The 22,500-nt window shown below is 47.3% G+C and overlaps 1 protein-coding gene across 6 annotated transcripts in view; it reads left to right on the top strand.

The window, feature by feature from the left end:
• Positions 1–22,500, top strand: part of dmd (dystrophin) — a 278,483-nt gene that overhangs the window by 165,585 nt on the left and 90,398 nt on the right. For all 6 annotated transcript variants that reach the window (XM_045209630.1, XM_045209633.1, XM_045209631.1 and 3 more), the window contains exons 22-32: positions 5,775–5,920; positions 7,201–7,413; positions 9,853–9,966; positions 10,674–10,829; positions 11,021–11,191; positions 11,993–12,175; positions 13,817–13,951; positions 14,575–14,724; positions 17,588–17,749; positions 21,187–21,297; positions 21,948–22,121. In XM_045209630.1, the coding sequence (XP_045065565.1) occupies positions 5,775–5,920; positions 7,201–7,413; positions 9,853–9,966; positions 10,674–10,829; positions 11,021–11,191; positions 11,993–12,175; positions 13,817–13,951; positions 14,575–14,724; positions 17,588–17,749; positions 21,187–21,297; positions 21,948–22,121 (1,715 nt within the window). The remainder of the gene's footprint in view (positions 1–5,774; positions 5,921–7,200; positions 7,414–9,852; positions 9,967–10,673; positions 10,830–11,020; positions 11,192–11,992; positions 12,176–13,816; positions 13,952–14,574; positions 14,725–17,587; positions 17,750–21,186; positions 21,298–21,947; positions 22,122–22,500) is intronic.

Raw genomic sequence — 22,500 nt, 5'->3', positions numbered from 1 at the left:
AGACAGGCAGACTAGAGACAGACAGACTAGAGACAGAGACAGACTAGAGACAGACAGACTAGAGACAGACTAGAGACAGAGACAGACTAGAGACAGACTAGAGACAGAGACAGACTAGAGACAGACAGACTAGAGACAGAGACAGACTAGAGACCGACTAGAGACAGAGACAGACTAGAGACAGACAGACTAGAGACAGAGACAGACAGACTAGAGACAGAGACAGACTAGAGACAGAGACAGACTAGAGACAGAGACAGACTAGAGACAGACATACTAGAGACAGACAGACTAGAGACAGAGACAGACTAGAGACAGAGACAGACTAGAGACAGACAGACAAGAGACAGACTAGAGACAGACAGATGAGAGACAGACTAGAGACAGAGACAGACTAGAGACAGAGACAGACTAGAGACAGAGAAAGACTAGAGACAGAGACAGACTAGAGACAGAGACAGACTAGAGACAGAGACAGACTAAAGACAGAGACAGACTAGAGACAGACAGACTAGAGACAGAGACAGACTAGAGACAGACAGACTAGAGACAGAGACAGACTAGAGACAGAGACAGACAGACTAGAGACAGAGACAGACTAGAGACAGAGACAGACTAGAGACAGACTAGAGACAGAGACAGACTAGAGACAGAGACAGACTAGAGACAGCCATACTAGAGACAGACAGACTAGAGACAGAGACAGACTAGAGACAGAGACAGACTAGAGACAGACAGACTAGAGACAGACATACTAGAGACAGAGACAGACTAGAGACAGAGACAGACTAGAGACAGACAGACTAGAGACAGACTAGAGACAGAGACAGACTAGAGACAGACTAGAGACAGAGACAGACTAGAGACAGACAGACTAGAGACAGAGACAGACTATAGACAGAGACAGACTAAAGACTGAGACACAGACAGACTAGAGACAGACTAGAGACAGAGACAGACTAGAGACATAGACAGACTAGACACAGACAGACTAGAGACAGAACAGACTAGAGACAGAGACAGACTAGAGACAGAGACAGACTAGAGACAGACAGACTAGAGACATAGACAGACTAGAGACAGACAGACTAGAGACAGACAGACTAGAGACAGAGACAGACTAGAGACAGACAGACGAGAGACAGACTAGAGACAGAGACAGACTAGAGACAGAGACAGACTAGAGACAGAAACAGACTAGAGACAGACATACTAGAGACAGACAGACTAGCGTAGAGACAGACTAGAGACAGAGACAGACTAGAGACAGAGACAGACTAGAGACAGAGACAGACTAGAGACAGACAGACTAGAGACAGAGACAGACTAGAGACAGACAGACTAGAGACAGAGACAGACTAGAGACAGAGACAGACTAGCGACAGAGACAGACTAGCGACAGAGACAGACTAGAGACAGAGACAGACTGGAGACAGAGACAGAGACAGACTAGAGACAGAGACAAGACTAGAGACAGAGACAGACTAGAGACAGAGACAGACTAGAGACAGAGACAGACTAGAGACAGACAGACTAGAGACAGACAGACTATAGACAGAGACAGACTAGAGACAGAGACAGACTAGAGACAGACAGACTAGAGACAGAGACAGACTAGAGACATAGACAGACTAGAGACAGAGACAGACTAGAGACAGAGACATACTAGAGACAGCCAGACTAGAGACAGACAGACTAGAGACAGTCAGACTAGAGACAGAGACAGACTAGAGACAGACAGACTAGAGACAGACAGACTAGAGACAGACAGACTAGAGACAGAGACAGACTAGAAACAGACTAGAGACAGACAGAGTGAGGATAATGCAGGGTGGGCAGACCCCCAGACAGGGAGAGGATCATGCAGAGTGGGCAGACCCTCAGATAGGGAGAGGATCATGTAGAGTGGGCAGACCCTCAGACAGGGAGAGGATAATGTAGAGTGGGCAGACCCTCAGACAGGGAGAGGATAATGTAGAGTGGGCAGACCCCCAGACAGGGAGAGGATAATGTAGAGTAGGCAGACCCCCAGACAGGGAGAGGATAATGTAGAGTGGGCAGACCCTCAGACAGGGAGAGGATAATGTAGAGTGGGCAGACCCCCAGACAGTCAGACAGGGAGAGGATAATGTAGAGTGGGCAGACCCCCAGACAGGGAGAGGATCATGTAGAGTGGGCAGACCCTCAGACAGGGAGAGAATAATGTAGAGTGGGCAGACCCTCAGACAGGGAGAGGATAATGTAGAGTGGGCAGACCCCCAAACAGTCAGACAGGGAAAGATTAATGCAATGTGGGCAGACAGTCAGAAGGTAATATAGAGTTGGCAGGCAGTCAGACAGGGAGAAGGTAATATAGAGTTGGCAGGCAGTCATACAGGGAGAAGGTAATATAGAGTTGGCAGCCAGTCAGACAGGGAGAAGGTAATGTAGAGTTGGCAGGTAGTCAGACAGGGAGAAGGTAATGTAGAGTTGGCAGGCAGTCAGACAGGGAGAAGGTAATATAGAGTTGGCAGGCAGTCAGACAGACAGGGAGAAGGTAATATAGAGTTGGCAGGCAGTCAGACAGGGAGAAGGTAATATAGAGTTGGCAGGCAGTCAGACAGGGAGAAGGTAATGTAGAGTTGGCAGGCAGTCAGACAGGGAGAAGGTAATGTAGAGTTGGCAGGTAGTCAGACAGGGAGAAGGTAATGTAGAGTTGGCAGGTAGTCAGACAGGGAGAAGGTAATGTAGAGTTGGCAGTTAGTCAGACAGGGAGAAAGTAATGTAGAGTTGGCAGGCAGTCAGACAGACAGGGAGAAGGTAATGTAGAGTTGGCAGGTAGTCAGACAGGGAGAAGGTAATGTAGAGTTGGCAGGCAGTCAGACAGGGAGAAGGTAATGTAGAGTTGGCAGGTAGTCAGACGGGGAGAAGGTAATGTAGAGTTGGCAGGTAGTCAGACAGGGAGAAAGTAATGTAGAGTTGGCAGGTAGTCAGACAGGGAGAAGGTAATGTAGAGTTGGTAGGTAGTCAGACAGGGAGAAGGTAATGTAGAGTTGGCAGGCAGTCAGACAGGGAGAAGGTAATGTAGAGTTGGCAGGTAGTCAGACAGTGAGAAGGTAATATAGAGTTGACAGGTAGTCAGACAGGGAGAAGGTAATGTAGAGTTGGCAGGCAGTCAGACAGGGAGAAAGTAATGTAGAGTTGGCAGGCAGTCAGACAGGGAGAAGGTAATGTAGAGTTGGCAGGCAGTCAGACAGGGAGAAGGTAATGTAGAGTTGGCAGGCAGTCAGACAGGGAGAAGGTGATGTAGAGTTGGCAGGCAGTCAGACAGGGAGAAGGTAATGTAGAGTTGGCAGGCAGTCAGACAGGGAGAAGGTAATATAGAGTTGGCAGGCAGTCAGACAGACAGGGAGAAGGTAATATAGAGTTGGCAGGCAGTCAGACAGGGAGAAGGTAATGTAGAGTTGGCAGGCAGTCAGACAGGGAGCAGGTGATGTAGAGTTGGCAGGCAGTCAGACAGGGAGAAGGTAATGTAGAGTTGGCAGGCAGTCAGACAGGGAGAAGGTGATGTAGAGTTGGCAGGCAGTCAGACAGGGAGAAGGTAATGTAGAGTTGGCAGGCAGTCAGACAGGGAGAAGGTAATATAGAGTTGGCAGGTAGTCAGACAGGGAGAAGGTGATGTAGAGTTGGCAGGCAGTCAGACAGGGAGAAGGTGATGTAGAGTTGGCAGGCAGTCAGACAGGGAGAAGGTAATGTAGAGTTGGCAGGCAGTCAGACAGGGAGAAGGTAATGTAGAGTTGGCAGGTAGTCAGACAGGGAGAAGGTAATGTAGAGTTGGCAGGTAGTCAGACAGGGAGAAGGTAATGTAGAGTTGGCAGGCAGCCAGACAGGGAGAAGGTAATGTAGAGTTGGCAGGTAGTCAGACGGGGAGAAGGTAATGTAGAGTTGGCAGGTAGTCAGACAGGGAGAAAGTAATGTAGAGTTGGCAGGTAGTCAGACAGGGAGAAGGTAATGTAGAGTTGGCAGGCAGTCAGACAGGGAGAAGGTAATGTAGAGTTGGCAGGCAGTCAGACAGGGAGAAGGTGATGTAGAGTTGGCAGGCAGTCAGACAGGGAGAAGGTAATGTAGAGTTGGCAGGCAGTCAGACAGGGAGAAGGTAATATAGAGTTGGCAGGTAGTCAGACAGGGAGAAGGTGATGTAGAGTTGGCAGGCAGTCAGACAGGGAGAAGGTGATGTAGAGTTGGCAGGCAGTCAGACAGGGAGAAGGTAATGTAGAGTTGGCAGGCAGTCAGACAGGGAGAAGGTAATGTAGAGTTGGCAGGTAGTCAGACAGGGAGAAGGTAATGTAGAGTTGGCAGGCAGTCAGACAGGGAGAAGGTAATGTAGAGTTGGCAGTTAGTCAGACAGGGAGAAAGTAATGTAGAGTTGGCAGGCAGTCAGACAGACAGGGAGAAGGTAATGTAGAGTTGGCAGGTAGTCAGACAGGGAGAAGGTAATGTAGAGTTGGCAGGCAGTCAGACAGGGAGAAGGTAATGTAGAGTTGGCAGGTAGTCAGACGGGGGAGAAGGTAATGTAGAGTTGGCAGGTAGTCAGACAGGGAGAAAGTAATATAGAGTTGGCAGGTAGTCAGACAGGGAGAAGGTAATGTAGAGTTGGTAGGTAGTCAGACAGGGAGAAGGTAATGTAGAGTTGGCAGGCAGTCAGACAGGGAGAAGGTAATGTAGAGTTGGCAGGTAGTCAGACAGTGAGAAGGTAATATAGAGTTGACAGGTAGTCAGACAGGGAGAAGGTAATGTAGAGTTGGCAGGCAGTCAGACAGGGAGAAAGTAATGTAGAGTTGGCAGGCAGTCAGACAGGGAGAAGGTAATGTAGAGTTGGCAGGCAGTCAGACAGGGAGAAGGTAATGTAGAGTTGGCAGGCAGTCAGACAGGGAGAAGGTGATGTAGAGTTGGCAGGCAGTCAGACAGGGAGAAGGTAATGTAGAGTTGGCAGGCAGTCAGACAGGGAGAAGGGAATATAGAGTTGGCAGGTAGTCAGACAGGGAGAAGGTGATGTAGAGTTGGCAGGCAGTCAGACAGGGAGAAGGTAATGTAGAGTTGGCAGGCAGTCAGACAGGGAGAAGGTAATGTAGAGTTGGCAGGCAGTCAGACAGGGAGAAGGTAATGTAGAGTTTGCAGGCAGTCAGACAGGGAGAAAGTAATGTAGAGTTGGCAGGCAGTCAGACAGGGAGCAGGTAATGTAGAGTTGGCAGGCAGTCAGACAGGGAGAAGGTGATGTAGAGTTGGCAGGCAGTCAGACAGGGAGAAGGTAATGTAGAGTTGGCAGGCAGTCAGACAGGGAGAAGGTAATGTAGAGTTGGCAGGCAGTCAGACAGGGAGAAGGTCATGTAGAGTTGGCAGGTAGTCAGACAGGGAGAAGGTAATGTAGAGTTGGCAGGCAGTCAGACAGGGAGAAGGTAATGTAGAGTTGGCAGGCAGTCAGACAGGGAGAAGGTGATGTAGAGTTGGCAGGCAGTCAGACAGGGAGAAGGTAATGTAGAGTTGGCAGGCAGTCAGACAGGGAGAAGGTAATGTAGAGTTGGCAGGCAGTCAGACAGGGAGAAGGTAATGTAGAGTTGGCAGGTAGTCAGACAGGGAGAAGGTAATGTAGAGTTGGCAGGTAGTCAGACAGGGAGAAGGTAATGTAGAGTTGGCAGGTAGTCAGACAGCAGGCCAGAAGGGCTGTGGGTATAGTGTATTATAGTGAGGTGTATTATCCATCCATCCACTAACCATTATTGCATCTCTCCCTCCAGTTCAGGAGAGCCTTCCTCCAGCGCGCTATAAGGAGACAGTATCTACTCTGTTGGCCTGGTTACAGCAGTGTGAGGCGAGGCTAGCCATCCCCTCTACAGCCGTCACTGAATACCCTGTCATGGAGGGGAGACTGAAGGATGTCAAGGTACTGAACCGCTCTGGATGTCTGGATGGCTGTGTGTCTGGCTGACTGGTTGGGTGGGTGGCTGTCTGTTTTGTTATGATGATTCTGCCACAAAACACCCTGAACAATTACTGCTTGCGTGCTGTTAATGCAACCCTAATTGAACAGACCACGTACTGAGTCAACGTATTAACAGTCAAAGACAAGACTAGAAACAAGAGGCTGCTTCACATAATGATCTTGTTCAGTAAAAGTGCAGTGACCCTTGGTGAGGAGGTGCCAGCAGGGCTGCCAGGATAAATCGTTTTTCTCTCTGCTGATTTGCATTCAGAGAGCACTAACAGAGCAGAGCAGCGCCTCACTGCAATTATGAGAAATGTAGAAATGTTATTGATGGGAGGGGAAGACCCAGAGGATCATGTCAGTGTGTGTGTTTCTCCATCTATGTATCTGGGGATGTCCCAGGGTTACTGCCACACAGCACAGACTAAGGCTGTGTCCCAAATGGAACCCTATTCCCTATGTAATACACTACTTTTGACCAGATATAGGCTCGGTGAAAATTTGTGCACTTCATAGGGAATAGGGTTCCATTTGGGACACGATAAAGACTCACTTTGTCTTGTTGTGACAAAATGAATCACCCCGTAAAAACACCAATACTTTTTATGGCCTTGTTGTTGTTTTTATGAAGTTCTGGTGCTAAGTTGATGTTCTATGAGACTTTAAATCCAAGGTCAGATCAGTTTAACCTGAGATACTTAGGAAGTTCTTCCTCACAGGGCAGCAGGGTGAAATCTTAGTTAGGATGTTCTTCCTCACAGGGCAGCAGGGTGGAATCTTAGTTAGGATGTTCTTCCTCACAGGGCAGCAGGGTGGAATCTTAGTTAGGATGTTCTTCCTCACAGGGCAGCAGGGTGGAATCTTAGTTAGGATGTTCTTCCTCACTGGGCAGCAGGGTGGAATCTTAGTTAGGATGTTCTTCCTCACTGGGCAGCAGGGTGGAATCTTAGTTAGGATGTTCTTCCTCACAGGGCAGCAGGGTGGAATCTTAGTTAGGATGTTCTTCCTCACAGGGCAGCAGGGTGGAATCTTAGTTAGGATGTTCTTCCTCAGTCATGCAATTGAAATGAACAGATTTTTTTTAATGACCCTGCTAAAAAGTCCTCATTTACAGGCTGAATCCTAACTAAAATGTTCACTTAATCATGCATTGATATCAATAGGAGACTTCAGTGAAAATGTGAAAGTTAGGATTCACCCTGTATCGAGTACTACCATCTCATTGTCCTTCCCCCCAGGTGATGCAGGTTGCGCTTGCAGAGCACCAGAGTGAGGTGGACTACCTGACGTCTACAGTGGACCAGGTGTTTCAGAAGGCTCCTCCAGAGATCAGTCACAAGTACAGGACAGAGATGGACAGCCTCATGACTCGCTGGAGACGCCTGTCCTCAACGCTGGGGGAACAGGCAACCAAGATAACAGAGCTTATGGCTAAATTACTGCAGTTCCAGGTACCGTGGAGGTAGTAGGGGGTGGGGGTGTGCTGCTAAAGAGAGGGAGAGAGAGAGTAGGGTAGAGGGACAGAGAGAGAGAGATTAGAAAGAGAGAGAGATAAATAGAGGGAGAGAGAGAGAGAAAGAGGGAGAGAGTGTAGAAAGAGGGAGCGAGAGACATAGAGAGAGGGAAAGAGAGTGAGAGAGACAGAGAGAGAGAGAGAGGGAAAGAGAGTGAGAGAGAGAGAGACAGAGAGAGAGAGAGAGAGAGAGAGAGAGAGAGGGAGAGAGGGAAAGAGAGCGAGAGAGATAGAGAGACAGAGAGAGAGAGAGGGAAAGAGAGCGAGAGAGAGAGAGACAGAGAGAGAGAGAGATAGAGAGAGAGAGGGAAAGAGAGCGAGAGAGAGAGACAGAGAGAGAGAGAGCGAGAGAGACAGAGAGAGAGAGATAGAGAGAGGGAAAGAGAGCGAGAGAGAGAGACAGAGAGAGAGAGATAGAGAAAGAGAGAGACAGAGAGACAGAGAGAGAGAGAGAGAGAGAGAGAGAGAGAAAGAGAGAGACAGAGAGACAGAGAGAGAGAGATGAAGAGATAGAGACAGATACAGTTGAAGTCGGAAGTTTACATACACTTAGGTTGGAGTCATTAAAACTCGTTTTTCAACCACTCCACAAATGTCTTGTTAACAAACTATAGTTTTGGCAAGTCGGTTAGGACATCTACTTTGTAATTTTTCCAACAATTGTTTACAGACAGATTATTTCACTTATAATTCACTGTATCACAATTCCAGTGGGTCAGAAGTTTACATACACTAAGTTGACTGTTCCTTTAAACAGCTTGGAAAATTCCAGAAAATGATGTCATGGCTTTAGAAGCTTCTGATAGGCTAATTTACATCATTTGAGTCAACTGGAGGTGTACCTGTGGATGTATTCCAAGGCCTACCTTCAAACTCAGTGCCTCTTTGCTTGAAATCATGGGAAAATCAAAAGAAATCAGCCAAGTCCTCCGAAAAAAAATTGTAGACCTTCACAAGTCTGGTTCATCCTTGGGAGCAATTTCCAAACGCCTGAAGGTACCACGTTCATCTGTACAAACAATAGTACGCAAGTATAAACACCATGGGACCACGCAGCCATCATACCGCTCAGGAAGGAGACGCATTCTGTCACCTAGAGATGAACGTACTTTGGTGCGAAAAGTGCAAATCAAATCCCAGAACAACAGCAAAGGACCTTGTGAAGATGCTGGAGGAAACAGGTACAAAAGTATCTATATCCACAGTAAAACGAGTCCTATATCAACATAACCTGAAAGGCCGCACAGCAAGGAAGAAGCCACTGCTCCAGAACCGCCATAAAAAAGCCAGACTACGGTTTGCAACTGCACATGGGGACAAAGATCGTACTCTGGAGAAATGTCCTCTGGTCTGATGAAACAAAAATAGAACTGTTTGGACATAATGACCATCGTTATGTTTGGAGGAAAAGGGGGGTGGCTTGCAAGCCGAAGAACACCATCCCAACCGTGAAGCACGGGTGTGGCAGCATCATGCTGTGGGGGTGCTTTGCTGCAGGAGGGCCTTGTGCACTTCACAAAATAGATGGCATCATGAGGAAGGAAAATTATATGGATATATTGAAGCAACATCTCAAGTCGTCGGTCAGGAAGTTAAAGCTTGGTCGCAAATGGGTCTTCCAAATGGACAATGACCCCAAGCATACTTCCAAAGTTGTGGCAAAATGGCTTAAGGACAACAAAGTCAAGGTATTGGAGTGGTCATCACAAAGCCCTGACCTCAATCCTACAGAACATTTGTGGGCAGAACTGAAAAAGCGTGTACGAGCAAGGAGGCCTACAAACCTGACTCAGTTACACCAGCTCTGTCAGGAGGAATGGACCATAATTCACCCAACTTATTGTGGGAAGCTTGTGGAAGGCTACCCGAAACGTTTGACCCAAATGAAACAATTTAAAGGCAATGCTACCAAATACTAATTGAGTGTATGTAAACTTCTGACCCACTGGGAATGTGATGAAAGAAATAAAAGCTTAAATAAATAATTTTCTTTACTATTATTCTGACATTTCACATTCTTAAAATAAAGTGGTGATCCTAACTGACCTAAGACAGGGAATTTTTACTAGGATTAAATGTCAGGAATTGTGAAAAACTGAGTTTAAATGTATTTGGCTAAGGTGTATGTAAACTTCCGATTTCAACTGTAGATCTGTGAGTGAGTGTATCGTATGTTCCTGTGTATATGACTGTAAGGAGGACAATATCAATGTGGTCTTTGTTGTCAGTGTCTGCATAATGATGTCAAGACATTGAGGAAGTGGACGGCTGATGTTGACATGTTTCTAACTGTGTGCATGTGTGGCTATAAATTACTCTAAGGACATTGTCAGTTCTGTGCTGTCTGACGACCTATCTGTCTATCTGTGTCTCTCAGAATGACGTGAAGACACTGAGGAAGTGGATGGCTGATGTTGACGTGTTCCTGAATGAGGAGTGGCCAGCGCTGGGGGACTCAGAGGCCCTGCAGAAACAGCTGGAGCAGTGCACTGTAAGACCTGGCAACCTTCTTTCACCTTCTCGTTGGCAGCCTGTCTCCCACCCTCCTGTCACCCACTTTCTCTCACCTGGCAACCGGTCATTCACTTTCTCTCACCTGGCAACCGGTCCTTCACTTTCTCTCACCTGGCAACCCTCAATTTCTAGCAGAGGAATTGTGACCTCTAAACGTCACCCCACTAAATGAGCCCTAGGGCATACAGCCCAGTAAACTAGCCCTAGGGCATACAGCCCAGTAAACTAGCCCTAGGGCATACAGCCCAGTAAACTAGCCATAGGGCATACAGCCCAGTAAACTAGCCCTAGGGCATACAGCCCAGTAAACTAGCCCTAGGGCATACAGCCCAGTAAACTAGCCCCTAGGGCATACAGCCCAGTAAACTAGCCCTAGGGCATACAGCCCAGTAAACTAGCCCTAGGGCATACAGCCCAGTAAACTAGCCCTAGGGCATACAGCCCAGTAAACTAGCCCTAGGGCATACAGCCCAGTAAACTAGCCCTAGGGCATACAGCCCAGTAAACTAGCCCTAGGGCATACAGCCCAGTAAACTAGCCCTAGGGCATACAGCCCAGTAAACTAGCCCTAGGGCATACAGCCCAGTAAACTAGCCCTAGGGCATACAGTACAAGTGAACATCTCTCTGTCACACATCCATTTCTATTAGTCATATCCCCTGTGTCTCTGTTGTGATTTGCTAGGCCCTGGTGAATGACATCCACACCATCCAACCCAGTCTGAACGGCATCAATGAGGTGGGCGTGTCTCTGAAGACAGAGGCGGAGCCACCATTCGCCATCCAGCTGCAGAAGGAGCTCGACGAGCTGAACGCTCTGTGGGAGATCATCTGCAAACAGGTACGGTACACACACACACACACGATCAAACACACACACACACACACCGCACCCACACAAACGTTGATTCCGTCCATCCCTGTCCTGTTATATCATCTGTTGTTATTGCGTGTGTATTCATGATGTGTGTGTGTGTGTGTGTGTGTGTGTGTGTGTGTGTGTGTGTGTGTCTGTGTCTGTGTGTAATCCAGGCCTATGCTAAGAAGTCAGCTCTGAAGGGGGGTCTGGACAAGACCATGAGCCTGAGGAAGGAGATGACTGAGATGCAGGAGTGGATCACTCAGGCTGAGGAGGACTATCTGGAGAGAGACTTCACATACCAGACCCCCGAGGAGCTACGCAAGGCTGTCGAGGAACTCAAGGTAGGGGTTGTGTGGGGGAGGGGGGGAGTGTGTGTGGGGGAGGGATGTTGACCCATCATCCATCCTTTTGGCCAAACTTCCCTATAACCAATACTGGGCAGTCACCCAAACCACTCTGACCTGCCTCCAACACACCCTCCCTCCCTCTCTCCATCCCTATGTTCCTCTCCCTCCCTCCCTCTCTTCCTCCCTCCCTCCCTCCCTCCATCCCTATGTTCCTCTCCCTCCCTCCCTCTCTCCCTCCCTCCCTCCCTCCATCCCTCCCTTCCTCTTTTCATCACCCTCCCTCTCTCTTTATCCTCTCTAATTCCAGCTCGATAACTTTTGTTGGCAGTCATGCATTTCTAAAACAAAGAGCAGGAAGATAAGCATCTCTTCATCTCTCTTTCTCTCTCCCTCCTCTGCGCTCTCTCTCTTTCTCTCTCCCTCCTGCCATCTCTTTATCTTTCTCTCTTTCCCTCTCCCTCCGCATCTCTTCATCTCTTTATCTCTGTTCTCTCCTCCCCTCTCTCCCCTCTTGTCCCCTCCCTCTTTATGTCTCTTCCCTCCTCTCTCTCCCCTCCTCTCTTCATTTCTCTCTATCTGTCTCTCACTCCCTCCCCCTCCCCTCTCTTTATCTCTCTCTATCTGTCTCTCACTCCCACCCCCTCTCTCCTCCCCTCTCTTTATCTCTCTCTATCTGTCTCTCACTCCCTCCCCCTCTCTCCTCCCATCTCTTTATCTCTCTCTATTTGTCTCTCACTCCCTCCCCCTCTCTCCTCCCCTATCTTTATCAACTCTCTGTCTGTTCTCTCTCTGTAGAAGGGTCAGGAGGAGGTCCACTCTAAAGAGCTGAAGGTGAAGCTGCTGACCGACTCTGTGAACAGTTTCATCTCCAAAGCCCCTCCGGCTGCCCACGATGCCCTCAAGGCAGAGCTGGACGTGCTGACCGCAAACTACCAGAGACTCTGCAGCCGCCTGGACGGCAAGTGTAAAACCCTGGAGGTACGATACCGGACAGATACCGGACAGATACCGGACAGATACCGGACAGATTACTGGACAGATACCGGACAGATACCGGACAGATACTGGACAGATACCGGACAGATTACTGGACAGATACCGGACAGATTACTGGACAGATACCGGACAGATTACTGGACAGATACCGGACAGATTACTGGACAGATACCGGACAGATACCGGACAGATACCGGACAGATACCGGACAGATACCGGACAGATTACTGGACAGATACCGGACAGATTACTGGACAGATACCGGACAGATTACTGGACAGATACCGGACAGATTACTAGACAGATACCGGACAGATACCGGACAGATACAGGACAGATACCGGACAGATACCGGACAGATACCGGACAGATACCGGACAGATTACTGGACAGATACTGGACAGATACTGGACAGATACTGGACAGATACTGGACAGATTACTGGACAGATACCGGACAGATTACTGGACAGATACCGGACAGATTACTGGACAGATACCGGACAGATTACTGGACAGATACCGGACAGATACCGGACAGATACAGGACAGATACCGGACAGATTACTGGACAGATACCGGACAGATACCGGACAGATTACTGGACAGATACCGGACAGATTACTGGACAGATACCGGACAGATACCGGACAGATACAGGACAGATACCGGACAGATACCGGACAGATACCGGACAGATACCGGACAGATTACTGGACAGATACTGGACAGATACTGGACAGATACTGGACAGATACTGGACAGATTACTGGACAGATACCGGACAGATTACTGGACAGATACCGGACAGATTACTGGACAGATACCGGACAGATTACTGGACAGATACCGGACAGATACCGGACAGATACCGGACAGATACCGGACAGATACTGGACAGATACCGGACAGATACTGGACAGATACTGGACAGATACTGGACAGATACTGGACAGATACTGGACAGATACCGGACAGATACCGGACAGATACTGGACAGATACCGGACAGATACTGGACAGATACTGGACAGATACTGGACAGATACCGGACAGATACCGGACAGATACCGGACAGATACTGGACAGATACCGGACAGATACCGGACAGTACAGTACACAGGCAGGCAGGCACACTCCACTCCCTCTCACCCCTCTAATCCTGCCCTTCACTGAGCTCTCACCTCACAAAATCAATGTTCCTGGTATGACTACAAACACATAGTACAATCTGTAGAAGAAACAGAACAGAATATCAATGAGCCTTCATTTCTCTCTCTCTTGTCTGTTTTCATCTACTTTCACTTGCCTCATTTGACCCTCTATCACACACACACCATTTCTCTCCCTTCCTCCCTCCCTCCCTCTTTCTTTCTTTTTTCTTTTGACCCCTCTCTCTCTCTCTCTCTCTCTCTCTCTCTCTCTCTCTCTCTCTCTCTCTCTCTCTCTCTCTCTCTCTCTCTCTCTCTCTCTCTCTCTCTCTCTCTCTCTCTCTCTCTCTCTCTCTCTCTCTCTCTCTCTCTCTCTCTCTCTCTCTCTCTCTCTCTCTCTCTCTCTCTCTCTCTCTCTCTCTCTCTCTCTCTCTCTCTCTCTCTCTCTCTCTCTCTCTCTCCCCTGGTCTGTAGGAGGTGTGGGCGTGTTGGTGTGAGCTCTTGTCCTACCTGGAGCAGGAGAACGGCTGGCTGGACCAGCTGGAGCAGAAGCTAGACGAGACAGATGGCATCCAGGGGGGAGCAGAGAAGCTCTGTGAGGCCCTTGATGTGAGCCACCTCTAACCTTTCACCTTTCACCACACTCTATCTGTCGTTATATCTTTCCTGGGGAGGCTCCATTAATCAGCCTTCAGACTGCAGGTATTGACCAATAATCGCAGCAGCTACTGCCTCTGGTCATGATTCATGTCGAAACCCAAAAGATGAAATTAAAACAAATAAAAAGAGTTGCACACTATGTATAAACTCCTAGTAATTTATTGGGTAAGACACCACCAACGTTTCGGCATCACGGTGGTGGTTTCTTACCCAATAAATGACTGGGACTTTATACATAGCGTGCAACTCTTTTTATTTGTTTTTATAGCTTACAGTTTATTCTCCGTTAGTCAGCAACTCTACACTAAGTGATGTTCTCTGGGTATGCGCCAGCTCATGCTTTTTATAAAACAAAAGATGAACAACTGTTTTCACTGCTCTGTGGGTTTCCCTAAGATTTGTCCTGAGGCATTCATATCTATCTCTGTATTAGGGATACCAGGTATGGCCCAGACAGAGGGACGGTGAATATACTGGACACTGATTGGCCTAAAAGAAAAACTAAATTGTGTGTGTGTGTGTGTGTTTGTGTTTGTGTGTGTGTGTGTGTGTGTGTGTGTGTGTCCGTTCAGGCCCTGGAGACATTGCTGCGTCACCCTGAAGATGGGAGGAACCAGATCAGAGAGCTGTCTCAGACCCTGATGGATGGAGGAGTACTGGATGAACTGATCCAGCAGAAACTAGAGGCCTTCAACACACGCTGGGATGAACTCATGCAGAGGGTGAGGCCTTCTCTGTATTAAACATACAGACATACAGATGTAGGATCTTAATTTGATCTCTCTTTTGTTGCTGAGAAGGCTTTTGTTGCTGTGAATGCTTCTAAAGTGTGTAATTTCCACTCTAAAATGTCAGACTTGATTTGCCCTAACGAAAAATTTATTAACCCCTACAAAAATGTGGCATTAATTATAATCCACATAATAATTCACATTTCCTGTTGCTGCAGGATTATTTTCTTGCTGTAGCAAACTGGCTCAAATTAAGATCCTACATCTGTAAAGAGAGGATGAGGAGGGATAGAGATATAGGGCTGGCTGGCATCAGAGATAAAGATAGACTTCCTACTTCTCTGTCAGATTCTTACACACTGACAATTAGTCACTAGCACTCACTCACGCACACGTACAATATCGCTATGACAATCCCTGTTTTAATTCTGCAGTCATGTGATGTTTTGATCCTCTCTGAAAGAACTGATTAATGCATAGCTCTTAAGCCTTTCTCCATTGTGTCAGTATCAGTGTCTCAGTATCAGTCACTGTTAGTCTGTCTGTGTAGACTGACAGTCACTGGAGTCATGAAGTTCGGAGAATTTTCTTCCTGTATATTTGTGATCTATAAAGGAGAAGAGGTAGTGGAACTGTCGGATGGCACCCGAGTGTTTGTGAGTATGATGATGACAGAGAAGGAAAGAAAGAAAGAAAGAAAGACAGACAGACGGGCAGACAGACAGACAGGCAGGCAGACAGGCGGACGGACAGACAGACAGACAGACAGACAGACAGACAGACAGGTAGGCAGGCAGACAGACAGACAGACAGACAGTCTGAGAGTCAGATAAAGAGCAGTGTTGGGGTCACCTCACCTCCTTAACTGGCTGAATTGTTAAGTGAATTGACCCCAGACCTGAGACAGAGCGAGGTGGTAATATCAGTCTATAACTGCATTAGTTTTATTGAAACTCTATAACATAGTAGTTTATTAGTGGTGTTAGGTAGTAGTTTATTCGTTTATTAGTGGTGTTAGGTAGTAGTTTATTAGTGGTGTTAGGTAGTAGTTTATTTGTTTATTAGTGGTGTTAGGTAGTAGTTTATTAGTGGTGTTAGGTAGTAGTTTATTAGTGGTGTTAGATAGAAGTTTATTAGTTTATTAGTGGTGGTAGGTAGTAGTTTATTAGTGGTGTTAGGTAGTAGTTTATTTGTGGTGTTAGATAGTAATTTATTAGTGGTGTTTGGTAGTAGTTTATTAGTTGTGTTAGGTAGTAGTTTATTAGTGGTGTTAGTTTATTTGTTTATTAGTGGTGTTAGGTAGTAGTTTATTCGTTTATTAGTTGTGTTAGGTAGTAGTTTATTAGTGGTGGTAGTTTATTTGTTTATTAGTGGTGTTAGGTAGTAGTTTATTAGTGGTGTTAGGTAGTAGTTTATTAGTGGTGTTAGATAGTAATTTATTAGTGGTGTTTGGTAGTAGTTTATTAGTTGTGTTAGGTAGTAGTTTATTAGTGGTGTTAGGTAGTAGTTTATTAGTGGTGTTAGATAGAAGTTTATTAGTTTATTAGTGGTGTTAGGTAGTAGTTTATTTGTTTATTAGTGGTGTTAGGTAGTAGTTTATTAGTGGTGTTAGGTGGTAGTTTATTAGTGGTGTTAGATAGAAGTTTATTAGTTTATTAGTGATGGTAGGTAGTAGTTTATTAGTGGTGTTAGGTAGTAGTTTATTAGTGGTGTTAGGTGGTAGTTTATTCGTTTATTAGTGGTGTTAGGTGGTAGTTTATTAGTGGTGGTAGTTTATTAGTTTATTAGTGGTGTTAGGTAGTAGTTTATTAGTGGTGTTAGATAGTAGTTTATTAGTGGTGTTAGGTGGTAGTTTATTCGTTTATTAGTGGTGTTAGGTGGTAGTTTATTAGTTTATTAGTGGTGTTAGGTAGTAGTTTATTAGTGGTGGTACATAGTAGTTTATTAATGGTGGTAGGTAGTAGTTTATTAGTGGTGGTAGGTAGTAGTTTATTAGTGGTGGTAGGTAGTAGTTTATTAGTGGTGGTACATAGTAGTTTATTAATGGTGGTAGGGAGTAGTTTATTAGTGGTGGTAGGGAGTAGTTTATTAGTGGTGGTAGGGAGTAGTTTATTAGTGGTGGTAGGGAGTAGTTTATTAGTGGTGGTAGGGAGTAGTTTATTAGTGGTGGTACATAGTAGTTTATTAATGGTGGTAGGGAGTAGTTTATTAATGGTGGTAGGGAGTAGTTTATTAGTGGTGGTAGGGAGTAGTTTATTAGTGGTGGTAGGGAGTAGTTTATTAGTGGTGTTAGGTAGTAGTTTATTAGTGGTGGTAGGGAGTAGTTTATTAGTGGTGGTAGGGAGTAGTTTATTAGTGGTGGTAGGGAGTAGTTTATTAGTGGTGGTAGGGAGTAGTTTATTAGTGGTGGTAGGGAGTAGTTTATGGTGCCTGTAGTGTGGTTTAGTGTGGATTAGTAGGACTATTCATAGACCATTATCCCCTGGGATTAGAGAGACTCACCTGCACACACACACACACACACACACACACACACACACACACACACACACACACACACACACACACACAGAGAGAGAGGGGGATAATGATGACATCATCAGTGTGAAGCACAAGGAGTGAAAGGTTTCCGTTAGTTAAACCCCACCGAGGGGAGGAGCAACGTTGGGACAATAAGTGTGTTTACATCTCCTTAAGACCTGGTTTAATGAACCCATCCTTCAAGAGGGTATGTGTGTGTGTGTGTGTGTGTGTGTGTTTTGCTCTTAAATGTAGCTTTTACTGATGTTTTTTTGCTAATTGTGTGTTTGTGGTTCTGTGTGTCTCTGTGTGTCTCTATGTGCATCTTTCTCAGGCGGTTGGTCGGCAGCAGCAGCTGGAGAGGAGTGTGCAGTGGGCCCAGGAGAATGACAAGACGCTGCGTCTCATCAACGACTCTCTGGACGCCACCGACCGCCACCTGTCTGCCTACATCGCTGACCACATCGACGCAGCACAGATACCACAGGAAGCACAGGTTAGACTGGGGGGGTGTTGGAGGTGTGTGTGTATGTGTTGGAGGGTTGTGTGTTGGAGGGGTGTGTGTGTGTGTTGGAGGGGTGTGTGTGTGTTGGAGGGTTGTGTGTTGGAGGGGTGTGTGTGTGTGTGTTGGAGGGGTGTGTGTGTGTGTGTTGGAGGTGTGTGTGTGTGTGTGTGTTGGAGGGGTGTGTGTGTGTGTTGGAGGGATGTGTGTTGGAGGGGTGTGTGTGTGTTGGAGGGGTGTGTGTGTGTGTTGGAGGGTTGTGTGTTGGAGGGGTGTGTGTGTGTTGGAGGGTTGTGTGTTGGAGGGGTGTGTGTGTGTGCCAGAATAACTATTAGTATCTCAATGGTCATTTCTAGCTAGCTACAGTCTCTGTGGCATTCTCCCTCCAGCCGTTGACTTCTTTAGTCAGCTAGCTAGCTAGCTACTTCAAACAGAAACATGCCAGAGGGCTGAAACTCCCACAGCACATTTAGGTTGTCTTCCTGCTTGAAGAGTTACAGCCACATATCTCACTAGTTATTATTCTACTGTCCTGAGCATTAATGAACCACTACTGAGGATTTGTCATGGCTGCTGGGTTGGGGGAAATTGTAACGCAGTGTTAAAATGATCCTGAGCCAAGCAGCCAAATGATGTAAACAAGTGATTTTAACTTTATGATTGCATGAATTATACATGAATTATTCAAATATTAACTTTAAATAGCCTTGGGGTGCCAAAGAAGTTGTAAACAGATATAATCTGGGCACCATCAGACTATTCAGGTGTTTTGATGTCACAACGGCTGATGTAGATGTGGTGAAGGAGTCAAACGCAGACACAGAAGCTCAGTCCAATACTTTACTGAACACGACCAAAATTATACAAAACACTGGCCTCAAAACAAACAAGAGGCAGACGATGCGCAACAATGCGCAAAAGGCTAGTATTCCAAGGCGCACGAAAATAGTACAGTGCGACGACAGGGAAAACAACAAACAAACAACGAGCCGACCTGATGACAGGCGAACAATAACACACAACACAAAACTAACCAAACGGGAAACTTATAGAGGACATAATCAACTAAACAGGACACAGGTGTACACAATCAGACAAAACCAACAGAAAGCGAAAACATCAAACGGTGATAGCTAGTACTCCGGGGACGACGACCGCCGAAGCCTGCCCGAACAAGGAGGAGGAGCAGCCTCGGCCGAAACCGTGACATTTGAGAGGAACCGGATGGTCATGCACAGGCATGGGTGTTACTGTAATTATTGGTTAGCTACATAGAAATACTCATATTTCTTCCAAATCATTACATACGTCTATGATAATATGATCATTCATAAACATGAATGTTTTTGAAGTTAAGTTAATTTAATTTGGTTTATTTTTTGGTGTTACATTTGACCCCAGCTACTGTTACAAATGTAGCGTCCGGACTTTTTGGATTGAAATCAATATTGTGATCCGACCGTCTTATGTACAGACATATAAATGGTATGAATGATTAGGAGACAGATGTACGTTTCTTATATAAATAAATGACTTGCCTAGTTCAAGTGGTCTCTGAGCAATAGAGTAAAATAGAAAAACTGTTACCATTGCCCCCAGTCTCTCCTACACACTGGAACACATGGGATTTCAATGGAACACGCTGGAACACAGGGGACAGAGCAGAACACAGGGGACAGAACAGAACACAGGGGACAGAGCAGAACACAGGGGACAGAACAGAACACAGGGGACAGAACAGAACAGGGGACAGAACAGAACACAGGGGACAGAGCAGATCACAGGGGACAGAACAGAACACAGGGGACAGAACAGAACAGGGGACAGAGCAGAACACAGGGGACAGAACAGAACAGGGGACAGAACAGAACACATGGGACAGAACAGAACACAGGGGACAGAGCAGAACACATGGGACAGAACAGAACACAGGGGACAGAGCAGAACACAGTGGACAGAACAGAACACATGGGACAGAGCAGATCACAGGGGACAGAACAGAACACAGGGGACAGAGCAGAACACAGGGGACAGAGCAGAACACAGGGGACAGAACAGAACACAGGGGACAGAGCAAAACACAGGGGCAGAGCAGAACACAGGGGACTGAACAGAACACAGGGGACAGAACAGAACACAGGGGACAGAACAGAACACAGGGGACAGAACAGAACACAGGGGACAGAGCAGATCACAGGGGACAGAACAGAACACAGGCGACAGAACAGAACACAGGGGACAGAACAGAACACAGGGGACAGAACAGAACACAGGGGACAGAACAGAACACAGGGGACAGAGCAGATCACAGGGGACAGAACAGAACACAGGCGACAGAACAGAACACAGGGGACAGAACAGAACACAGGGGACAGAGCAGAACACAGGGGACAGAACAGAACACAGGGGACAGAGCAGAACACAGGCGACAGAACAGAACACAGGGGACAGAACAGAACACAGGGGACAGAGCAGAACACAGGGGACAGAACAGAACACAGGGGACAGAACAGAACAGGGGACAGAACAGAACACATGGGACAGAACAGAACACGGGGGACAGAGCAGAACACAGGGGACAGAACAGAACACAGGGGACAGAACAGAACACAGGGGACAGAACAGAACACATGGGACAGAGCAGAACACAGGGGACAGAACGGAACACAGGGGACAGAACGGAACACAGGGGACAGAACAGAACACAGGGGACAGAGCAGAACACAGGGGACAGAACAGAACACAGGGGCAGAGCAGAACACAGGGGACAGAACAGAACACAGGGGACAGAACAGAACACAGGGGACAGAACAGAACACAGGGGACAGAACAGAACACAGGGGACAGAGCAGAACACAGGGGACAGAACAGAACACAGGGGACAGAGCAGAACACAGGGGACAGAGCAGAACACAGGGGACAGAACAGAACACAGGGGACAGAACAGAACACAGGGGACAGAACAGAACACAGGGGACAGAACAGAACACACGGGACAGAACAGAACACAGGGGACAGAGCAGAACACAGGGGACAGAACAGAACACACGGGACAGAACAGAACACAGGGGACAGAGCAGAACACAGGGGACAGAACAGAACACAGGGGACAGAACATAACACAGGGGACAGAGCAGAACACAGGGGACAGAGCAGAACACAGGGGACAGAACAGAACACAGGGGACAGAACAGAGAATAGATGGAATGCTCTGTGAGTACAGAGACTGGTGGAGTTTCTCTCACTTTTATTTTCACTCTTTAATTCTCCTCAATCCTTGAGGCTGTCCTCCCCCATGTGGTAGAGGGATGGAGGTGCATAGGAATGAGTGTGTGTGTGTGTGTGTGTGTGTGTGTGTGTGTGTGTTTGTGTGTGTGTGTGCGTTTGTGTGTGTGTGTGTGTTCTGATTCCCTGTGTTTTGTTTGAAATAGAAAATCCAGACAGAGCTGAATGGTCACGAGGCGACTCTGGAAGACATGAAGAAGAAGAATAAAGAGAGTGACCAGTCAGAGAGAGTAGCAGCACAGATCAACATGACACAGGTAACACACACACACACAGCATCTTCACACAGTCGAAAGATAAATCCATAGTGTCACGTTTTTAGACTTGTCGATATCACACAAAGCATGTGTCAAGGCAAATCAATATGACATCCTCATCAAGGGGGGTCTCTCTCTCTCTCTCTCTCTCTCTCTCTCTCTCTCTCTCTCTCTCTCTCTCTCTCCTCTCTCCCTCCTTCCCCCTCTCTCTCTCCTCCCTCCCTCTCTCTCTCTCCTCCCTCCCTCCTTCCCCCTCTCTCTCTCATCTCTCCCTCCTTCCCCCCTCTCTCTCTCCTCCCTCCCTCTCTCTCTCTCCTCCCTCCCTCCTTCCCCCTCTCTCTCTCTCTCTCTCTCTCTCTCTCTCTCTCTCTCTCTCTATCTCTCTCCTCTCTCCTCTCTCCCTCCTTCCCCCCTCTCTCTCTCCTCCCTCCCTCTCTCTCCCTCCTCCCTCCCTCCTTCCCCCTCTCTCTCTCTCTCCTCCCTCCCTCCTTCCCTCTCTCTCTCTCCTCTCTCCCTCCTTCCCCCCTCTCTCTCTCCTCCCTCCCTCTCTCTCTCCTCCGTCCCTCCTTCCCCCTCTCTCTCTCTCTCTCTCTCTCTCTCTCTCTCTCTCTCTCTCTCTCTCTCTCTCTCTCTTTCTTCTGCCCCTATAGAAAAAACTCCAGGAGGTGTGTGTGAAGTTCAGGCTCTTCCAGAAACCGGCAAACTTCGACCAGCGCCTCTCAGAGTGTGAGAGGGTTCTCTGGGATGTCAAGGCACAGCTGGGGGTGTTGGACATACGCAGCGTGGAACAGGACGTGGTGCAGTCACAGTTGGAACAATGCATGGTGGGTAATCAATCAGTAATCAATCACACCCTGCAGCGAAAAACACCTGCCAACTAGCGATGTCCAACTGCTAGTTCCAGCTAGGGCCGGGGTAGTTTTAGTTTCAGATTTCTAGCCTCACACAGATTGCATTCTAGTTGTTGTCTTCGATGGATTGGTTTTTGGATAATACACTCTTAGAAAAAAGGGTTCCAAAAGGGTTCTTCGGCTTTCCCCAAACATTTCATTACAGTTGAAATCCTGTTGTTTTCAAATGAGTTGTTTCTTTACAACGGAGGCTCATTTATTGATCAAGAACTGTGCATGACTGATTTAATATTGTGTTATTAACAGTGTGCCTCTCTCTCTCCTTCCGCCTTCCTCCCCCCCTCTCTCTCTC

This window comes from Coregonus clupeaformis, chromosome 30, assembly GCF_020615455.1.
Source record: "Coregonus clupeaformis isolate EN_2021a chromosome 30, ASM2061545v1, whole genome shotgun sequence".
Classification (NCBI taxonomy): Eukaryota; Metazoa; Chordata; class Actinopteri; order Salmoniformes; family Salmonidae; genus Coregonus; species Coregonus clupeaformis.
This window is presented reverse-complemented; position numbering and strand designations above follow the sequence as displayed.